This window comes from Solanum dulcamara, chromosome 9, assembly GCF_947179165.1.
Source record: "Solanum dulcamara chromosome 9, daSolDulc1.2, whole genome shotgun sequence".
Classification (NCBI taxonomy): domain Eukaryota; kingdom Viridiplantae; phylum Streptophyta; class Magnoliopsida; order Solanales; family Solanaceae; genus Solanum; species Solanum dulcamara.
This window is the reverse complement of record NC_077245.1, coordinates 71,731,709-71,741,156: the sequence shown is the minus strand read 5'-3', so window position 1 is coordinate 71,741,156 and position 9,448 is coordinate 71,731,709. Positions and strand designations below refer to the sequence as shown.

General features: G+C 38.9%; 1 protein-coding gene across 1 annotated transcript; it reads right to left on the bottom strand.

The window, feature by feature from the left end:
* Nucleotides 1-623: 623 nt before the first annotated feature.
* LOC129902716 (probable calcium-binding protein CML13) lies at nucleotides 624-8,016 on the bottom strand. Its single transcript, XM_055978089.1, has 2 exons — nucleotides 7,498-8,016; nucleotides 624-962 (listed from the first exon to the last, which is right to left on the bottom strand). Exon 1 carries the CDS (start codon nucleotides 7,948-7,950, stop codon nucleotides 7,507-7,509), a length of 444 nt encoding a protein of 147 aa, XP_055834064.1. The 5' UTR covers nucleotides 7,951-8,016; the 3' UTR covers nucleotides 624-962; nucleotides 7,498-7,506.
* Between the last annotated feature and the right edge of the window lie 1,432 nt (nucleotides 8,017-9,448).

Below are 9,448 nucleotides of genomic sequence, written 5' to 3'. Positions count from 1 at the left end.
AATACCGAAATAAATTGAACCGAATTGATCTAGTTTGATTTAAAATACAGTGCACATTTTTTCAAAATCGAATCGAACTTTAACAAAATCGAATCAAGACTAGGTAAAAAATTGATAATATCACTAGTAGAGTGGAATGTTATAATTAAGCACCATGCTCTTTTAGCAGTCATTCGGGTTTCAAAAGTTCAAGATCACGTATTTCCAAAGTCTTAATATATTTGGTTTTTAAAAATTATTTAAATTTTATCCGATTTTGATAAATTTCTGTGCTACTTCTTAAAGGTTTGAGCTTTTGAACTCCTATTTCAACGAAGTTTTATTTTTGTTCTAGTAGTAATGAGATAATTGTAATGTTTGCATAGCACCAACTGAGTGAAAATTGTTACCCTTTAGCATACACTACAACAACAACATATCCAGTGTAATTCCATATATAGAATTCGAGAAATGTAGTGCATACGTAGACATTACCTTGAGAGACAGAGAGGCTTTTTTTCGGACGGACTCTCAGCTCAACTAAAAAGATTACAACCCTTAAGCATACACTAGTAGAAATAATACTATCAAAGCATACAGTTCTTGCTATTTTGATTGATGTTACATGTAGATTACTCCATCAATACACATAAAAAGTTCATCCCTGCTGAAGCTTTGAATCAATAACTGAACTACAAGTAGCAACATTGAAGCGTTGAGTTAAAGATACATGGTATCTGAACTAAACATAATTGGTTTAACATTGCAAGAAGCGATTGCATACCACATGCTAGATATAATCCAAACATTTGACCAAAAAGTTGTTCCATGACAGTAAGGGGAAAATACAATAAAATCGACGATTAGCAAAATGGCTAATGAGAGATAAACTCCAAATGCAAATGAAAGGGCAAAGCTACCAAGGGCAAAGTTAGGTCCCGTTTCTTGCTATTGAGTAATATATAGCCAAAGATGCAAATCCCCTGCATGCAGGAATTAAGCAAAGTCAGTAAAGTTAAGAACATTTAACTCAATCCTATTACTGATCAAGATTAAGCATGATACAATACATAAAGGTCATGATTCTCCCAACCTCCCAACACCACATATGGTGGTCAAGTTAAGCAATTTGGAGGCAGCATTTACTCAATTATAACTATGTAACTAGTTATCTGTCTTACATTTTGTCTATTTCTCAAGACTCAAGTTATCTTTGACTTTTTTGTATCGTGGTGTCCGAGCCAGATTTCTTGTACCTTGACTATTCCACAAGGTACTTATTACCTGAGTAGTATTTCGGTCAATTCTGTCTATCAAGGCAAGTAGATCGGAAAGAAATCATCAAACGTTCTTTGCTTTTGCTAAGGTTTGAATTATGGTCTTCCATGATTAAAATTTCACTTTATTAAAAACTAGGCCACACCCTTGAGTGCTTATCAGTTATCTTTTATTTGATTTTTTAATAATGGAGGTGTCCGAGCATCTTGTGAGCACCTCACCTGTTGGCCAAAAATATAAAGGAATAACAATGGTGTTTAGGTGTAACTGAAATGGTCAATTATAGAGCCTCTAATAAGTTTTCTTTTCAAAGATGCAATTCAAGGGATCTGCTACAGAAAATTGGTTATATCCTTTTAATTCCACTTTCTCTATCCTTGCTTCTTATATTTTTGTTTTTTCCAATGCATTTTTCAAGTCACTTTAGTGAGTACTTAGTAAGTCGATTATTCATCACTTAAATGAACCCTCTAAAGTTGTTGTTACCTTAACATTCACATATAACAAATGAAGTTGCATAGGTATTAAGAAAAAACATCATTCTAGCTTCATTTAACAAAATCACATGAGCCGAAAAAACAACAATGCAACTCGTAGGATGAAGCTAATCTCTCCCTTTTCCAACTCAACTAAAATGCATAACCACAACAACAACAACAACAACCCAGTGAAATCCCACAACATGGGGTCTGGGGAGGGTAGAATGTACGCAGACCTTACTCCTACCAAGGTAGGACGGCTGTTTCCTGGAGACCCTCGGCTCAGTAAAAGCATAAATGCATAAAAAATGTTAGATAAGAATAGAATATTAAAAGCTTTATGAGAAAAACAACAAACAAATAACGAATAGATGACAAATAAATACAAATAAATAAAGACTAATAACAAATAACGATTAAATAAATAATGAAAGCGTCACAGGTAAAATTGAGTAATCAAAGCATAGAAAGTAATAAATAATAACAGAAATAACAGAAATCAGAAGTCAAAGCGCAAGAGATCGTAATGCACTACTACACCTATGAATAGAGAAGAATAACGAGACTATGAACTAGCCTTCTACCCTAATGTGGGTCCTCCACACCCTCCTATCTAAGGTCATGTCCTCCGTAAGCTGTAACTGCGTCATGTCCTGTCTAATCACCTCTCCCCAATACTTCTTCGGCCTACCCCTACCTCTTCTGTAACCATCCATGGCCAGCCTCTCACACCTCCGCACTGGGGCATCTGTGTCTCTCCTCTTCACATGTCCATACCATCTCAGTCGTATTTCCCGCATCTTGTCTTCCACCGAGGCCACTCCTACCTTGTCCCGAATAGCCTCATTTCTAATCCTGTCGCTCCTGGTGTGCCCACACATCCATCTCAGCATTCTCATCTCAGCAACTTTCATCTTTTGAATGTGAGAAGTCTTAACTGGCCAACACTCCGCCCCATACAGCATAGCCGGTCTAACCACCACTTTGTAGAACTTGCCCTTAAGTTTTGGTGGCACATTCTTGTCACATAGCACTCCGGAAGCGAGCCTCCATTTCATCCACCCTACCCCAATACGATGTGTGACATCATCTTCAATCTCCCCGCTGCCTTGCATGATAGACCCAAGATACTTGCAACTACTTCTCTTTTGGATGGCCTGCGCACCAAGCCTAACTTCAACATCAACCTCCTGAGGTGTCTCACTGAACTTGCACTCTAAGTACTCTGTCTTTGTCCTACTCAACTTAAACCCTTTAGACTCCAAGGTATGTCTCCAATCCTCCAGCTTAGCGTTAACTCCGCGGCGAGTCTCATCGATCAGGACTATGTCATCCGCGAAAAGCATACACCATGGCACCGCACCTTGAATTTGTCGCGTCAATCCATCTATCACCAAGGCAAATAAAAAAGGACTAAGAGCTGATCCTTGATGCAACCCCATCACCACTGGGAAGTGCTCTGAGTCCCCTCCTACTGTCCTTACCCTGGTTTTGGCTCCCTCGTACATGTCCTTGATCACCCTAATGTATGCCATAGGTACACCTTTAGCCTTCAAACATGTCCATAGTATTTCTCTTGGGACTTTATCATAAGCCTTTTCTAGGTCGATGAATACCATATGCAAGTCCCTCTTCCTCTCCCTATGCTGCTCCACCAGTCTCCTCATAAGATGGATGGCTTCTGTAGTTGAGCGTCCCGGCATAAATCCAAACTGGTTCTCTGAAATAGACACGTCTCTCCTCACCCTCATCTCTACCACTCTTTCCCACAGTTTCATAGTATGGCTTAGTAGCTTAATACCTCTATAGTTGTTGCAACTCTGGATATCCCCTTTGTTTTTGTATAGAGGGATCATTATGCTCGACCTCCATTCTTCGGGCATCGTTGCCGTTTTAAAGATGACATTAAATAACCTAGTCAACCACTCCAAACCTACCGAACTCATGCTCTTCCAAAATTCCCCAGGAATCTCGTCAGGTCCGGTTGCTCTTCCCCAGCGCATCCTACGAACGACACTCTTAACCTCCTCGACCTTAATACTCCTGCAATACCCAAAATCGCAACGCCTCTCTGTATGTTCTAAATCTCCCAACACAAAGTCTCTGTCCCCTTCCTCATTCAAGAGTTTATGGAAATAGGACTGCCATCTCTGTTTAATGAGGGTCTCGTCTACCAATACTTTTCCATGCTCGTCCTTAATGCACTTCACTTGGTCCACATCGCGTGCCCTTCTCTCCCGCGCCCTGGCTAGCCTGAACAATTTTCTATCCCCACCTTTCTCTTCTAGTTCAGCATAAAGGCGTTCAAAAGCTGTTGTTTTTGCCGTCGAAACCGCCGACTTCGCCTCCTTTCTTGCTATTTTATAAAGTTCCCTATTCGTCCACTTCTCCACCTCATCTGTGCTTTCTATCAACTTTGCGTACGCCATCTTCTTTGCTTCCACCTTTTCTTGCACTTCTCCATTCCACCACCAGTCTCCTCGATGCCGACTACGACTACCAGTCGAGACTCCCAACACTTCCCTTGCCACAGTCCTAATACAACTAGCCGTCCTATCCCACATACTGGTCGCATCCCCATTACTATCCCAGGCCCCCATGGCCTTCAACTTCTCTCCCATCTCCAGGGCATTTGCAGTGGTCAAACTCCTCCATCTGATCCTAGATCGATCATCCCCGACCCTCTTATTCCTCATCATCTTGATCCCTAAATCCATCACCAAAAGCTTATGTCGGGTTGTAAGGTTGTCTATCGGAATGACCTTACAGTCTTTGCACAGACCTCTATCGACCTTCCTCAGGAGTAAAAAGTCTATCTGAGTCTTAGCCACCGAACTATGGAATGTTACCAAGTGGTCTTCCTTCTTTGGGAAACTCGAATTGGCTATGACTAACCCAAAAGCTCTTGCGAATTCCAAAAGTGAAAGGCCTCCTAAATTTCTGACCCCGTAGCCAAAGCCTCCATGCACATCATCATACCCTCCTGAAATAGACCCGATGTGCCCATTGAAATCCCCTCCCACGAAAAGCTTCTCAGTAGGTGGTATACCTCCCACTAACTCGTCCAAATCCTCCCAAAAGCACCTCTTATCCTCCTCTCTTAAGCCCGCTTGTGGCGCATAAGCACTAATAATGTTGAATGTGCTCCCTTCAACGACCATCTTAATCGACATCATCCTATCGTTGACTCTCCTAACCTCCACTACCTGATCCCTTAGATCATTGTCTACTAAAATGCCTACCCCATTCCTATATTTTGATCTACCTGAAAACCAAAGCTTATACCCGTCTACCTCCCTAGCTTTAGAACCTACCCATTTGGTCTCTTGGACACAAGCTATATTAATCTTTCTCTTCTTTAGAATTTTAACTAGCTCTATGAATTTGCCCGTTAACGTTCCAATATTCCAAGAACCAACTCTCAGTCTAGACGCTCCTTTAACCCACTTACCTCTCCTTACCCTCGTCCCCGACCCCGTCCCTGAATGAGAACATGACCTTAATCTACCATCACTATTTAAAGCCACGAAAATATGTATGAATTAATAAATTATTCAAAAATCTAAAGTTAGCAAAATGCAACGATAAGTGTATGAACAAAAATATAGATAAACCGGAGGTACCAACTCCAGTTGAAAAGAACCTGATTCACGCCGGAAACACTGTTCACACCGGAAATACTGTTCACACCGAAAACACCGTTCACACCGAAAACACTGTTCACGCCGGAAATACTGTTCACGCCGGAAAATGGAAAACCGCGAGTCGACGCCGGAAATCAATAGATCTAGGCCAAATCTAAACAGATCTGGAGGAATTCGTTGAAAAACAAGCAAAAGGAAAGAAAAGAAAAAGAAAGAAGAAAGAAAGAAGAAGAAGAAGTAGAGCACTAATAGAAAGATTTGGGATTTTTCTGCAGAATCTAAATGATACAATTGACAGTGCGAAGCTTGAAGAAATATTCCAGAACAATAGTTAAAAGATAGGAAGCTGATACACAAGAAATAGAATTGAGTGGTGGGTCGAAATTAGGGCTTGAGTGCATATTAAAATGCATAACCACGAAAGATCCAAATTGATGCTTATCATTTAGGGGTCATTTGGTGTAAGAGATTAACATAAATAGTCTTGGGATAAAAGAATAGTCCAGGGATAAAATTTTGGTGTCTTGTTTGGTTGGTAAGTTTGGATAACTTAACCTACCATTTATACCATAGAGATGAGATAAGTTATCCCATATACATGGTGGGATAAGTTATCCCACTTTATCCCAGAATAATTAATCTTGGGATAACTTGTTACCAACCAAACAACCCCTTTAAAGTAGCCCTATTCTCATTCATTCTGAATGCACCATAAAGCTATCTGAAAAGCACCATTTATCATCATCTATCAATTTAAACAATGTCCAAATATTAGCTAGGACTACTTAAGCAATCAACTAGCAAAAAATTTATCTCCATATTTGTAGTCTTTGAAGGAGAGCCTTGGAGTAACTGGTAAAGTTGTCTCCATGTGACCAGGAGGTCACGGGTTCAAGCCTTGGAAACAGCCTCTGACAGAAATGTAAGGTAAGGTTGCGTACAATAGACCCTTGTGGTTGGGCCCTTCCCTGGACCCTGCGCATAGCGGGAGCTTTAGTGCACCGGGCTGCCCTTTTATATTTGTAGTCTTTAATTACTAGGCCACCCTTAGATAAAATTTTCCTTTTCCTTTTTCCAATAAGGAAAGATGGTGAGGATCACCCTTCTTAGCCGTTTCTCACAACATTACTCAGCTGCAACTATTCAGCATTCATGTTCCTCAAACACTCATTCAATATTGACCCCACCCCACTTGTCATTATGCACTTACCTTAGATGATTTATTTTGAGCAACCATCAAAAGATGAAACACCAAGATTTTCCCCAAAAAGACTTAGACATGGAATGTTTTTCTACTGGATTCGATGGAACCCGTATCCGGGCTTCTAGCTCTACCCCTGCATGCGGCAACTGCAGCTGATCTTCAATCCTTTGAGAGGGATGTATATAGCTCCAACAGAAAAAGAAAGACGGGGTCCGGTTAAAAAAGAGCGAAGATGCACTATTCCAACTAGTTATACCAAACCATGTACTTTATAAAACTTGAACTTTATAGTTCAGCAGAACCTTGATCATGATAAGTTGAGCTCAGGCTCATGTAGTTGCCACAGTTTTTTCTTTCTTTCTGGGATACTGGTGGTGTTAGAGCTAGCTAGCATGATTCCCGACTATCCTACTGAGTACATGCATCAGCAACCAACTATAACACCTATTTCCTCTATTTCTTTGCTCTCCAAATACGAAATTGCAAAGTAGGTATCAGCACAACAACAGAGGTCTTAAATATGTGAATCCAAAACATCGACTTCTAATATACAAATATATCATTATTATGTATTTTGTTTCTTTGAAATCAATAACGTGAAGCACACACTATGCGGACCCACGTTCCCACGTTGAGCAAAGGGGGTGTCAAGCCATACCGCTTCATAGGAAAATCTTACATAACATAATATTGCTTAAAATTGTGGTTTAGTATTAAACCCAATACCTCTTCTAGCTCAAAACTAATCTAAACCAATGGGTGATATATCTTACTTATGAATGGCTTACTGTTACAAAAACTGGTATATAAATATAACTAATGAAAATGATTATGAATAATAAGCTAAAATAATTTTTTTGATAAGACATTGCCAATCTGAAAATTTTCAGGGGAGTTTGATAGAAGCACTCACATGTAAAAATCACTTGGCAACCATCCTAGCAATGAAATCTTCATACCGGATCTTACCATCGGATCCAACATCAACTTCTCGGATCCACTCATCAAATTCCGAAGGCTCAAGCTTCTCACCAATACTAGTTAAAATATGCTTTAGATCCGAAACGACGACGTAACCAGTGCCGTCTTTATCAAGTACCTTGAACGCATCGCGTAATTGGCGATCAAATGGCTCCGGTTTAAGGTGTTTCGACATGAGTTCCAAAAACCGGTTGAAATCGAACGGCGATGTGAGTTTTTCCTCGGCGATTATTGATTTGAGTTGAGCTTGGGTAGGGTTACCTCCGAGTGAACGCATTAGGATACCTACCTCCGATGGGGAGATTTTTCCGTCGCCGTCGGTATCGAAGAGAGTGAATGCCTCCTTCATGGAGGATATTTGATCGTTGCTCAGATCTTTCCCCATTGTGCTCTTCGCTTCTCTTTCTCTCTCTCTCTCTCTCTTTCTTTTCTTCTGGTGGATTTTGTCAGATGAAATGGGGATTCAAATTTGATTATATAAACTTGAGGGGTGTTTAACTAATTTGTTTGAAGTTCAAAACCATATTAACGAAAAATTATTTGGATTATCATAAGATACTAAACACATCTAAATTATTACTTCTTTTTTTTTTTTAATTTTATAGTTCAATTTTTATTGGGAGAAGTCATAAGTGATCCCTCGAACTTGCACGTTTTTTCCGTTTAGACACCTTAACAAGAATGTCTTCCTATTAAACACATGAACTTCTCAAAAAGTGTATCTATCAGACACACCTGATTGACTTGACGCTTAATTTGAGCAACATTTCTTTTTAAGTCGAGCATATGACATTAAACGAATCTGACATGAAAAACTAATCTTACGTGGAAAAACATATCACATATTAAAAAGAAAGGGATTAAAAAGAAACCCTCTTCAGCCATTTCCTAAAATTCCTCTTTGATAAAAAAAAGACTTAGAAATTCCTCTTCTATTTAGTTGATTCTCGTTCAATAGGTGATCTATTCAAGGAAGCCGATTAATATACTTCATGTTTTCTTCCTACGCCGATCAATGTTATAGTGTTTTAGGACTGATTCAAGAAAGCTAGGATGATTTTGTCACTCAATTTTGTAAAGTAAATTCATTTTCGAATTTCTATGACTATTGTTGTTAATTTCCCCTTTAAATGTAATGTCTATTTTGTATGCTACTACAATGATAGTATTTTGTTAATATCTTAACAAAGTTTGATTTTCTAGGGTGTTTTTCTAGTCAGTAATTATCAAGCATATTTGAATTTTTTTTCCAAAAAATTCTATGGATATCATTATAATAGTGGTAAATTTATCGAAGGCACATCTGGTGCTGGCCCAACTTACATAGAGGAAAATGAAATGAAATTTGTAGGTCTCGATAAAGACCACTTTTCAATAGTGGAGTTACTTTATTATACTAGAGATTTTGAATATGATACTGTGGGTGAGTTTTATTTTAAAAACTCTACAATCAATAATTTTATTTTAGTAAAATCTGATTTCGACTTACTAAATCTTGTGAAAGACCTAAGTGATGGTGACTTTTTGAACTTGCATGTTCAACATGTTAAGGATGAGATAGAGGTTGTTGATGGGGTCCTGACAAGTTATCTTTGTGAGCCAACAGTTGGTGAAAGTGTTAACGAAGGTGAGTTAGAAAATTCAAATGATATTAATGTGGGGGGAGGTAGAAAGCTTACATGATATTAATGTGGGTAATGAACAAAGAGCTACCCAATATGAGAATATTGATGTTGAAGTTGGTATAGATAATGTCTTAGATCTTGATGGTGTTGAAACTAATTTGAAAGTAGTGACGACTCACACGAATTTGTTATTCCAAAAGATGATGACTCAAAAATTGATGAAGAATTGAGAACTCTTAGAAATGAAAGGAGAAGTAA

Bases quoted from the DNA above. Each gene is read 5' to 3' on its own strand.
- LOC129902716 (XM_055978089.1), bottom strand. From the start codon at position 7,950: ATGGGGAAAGATCTGAGCAACGATCAAATATCCTCCATGAAGGAGGCA.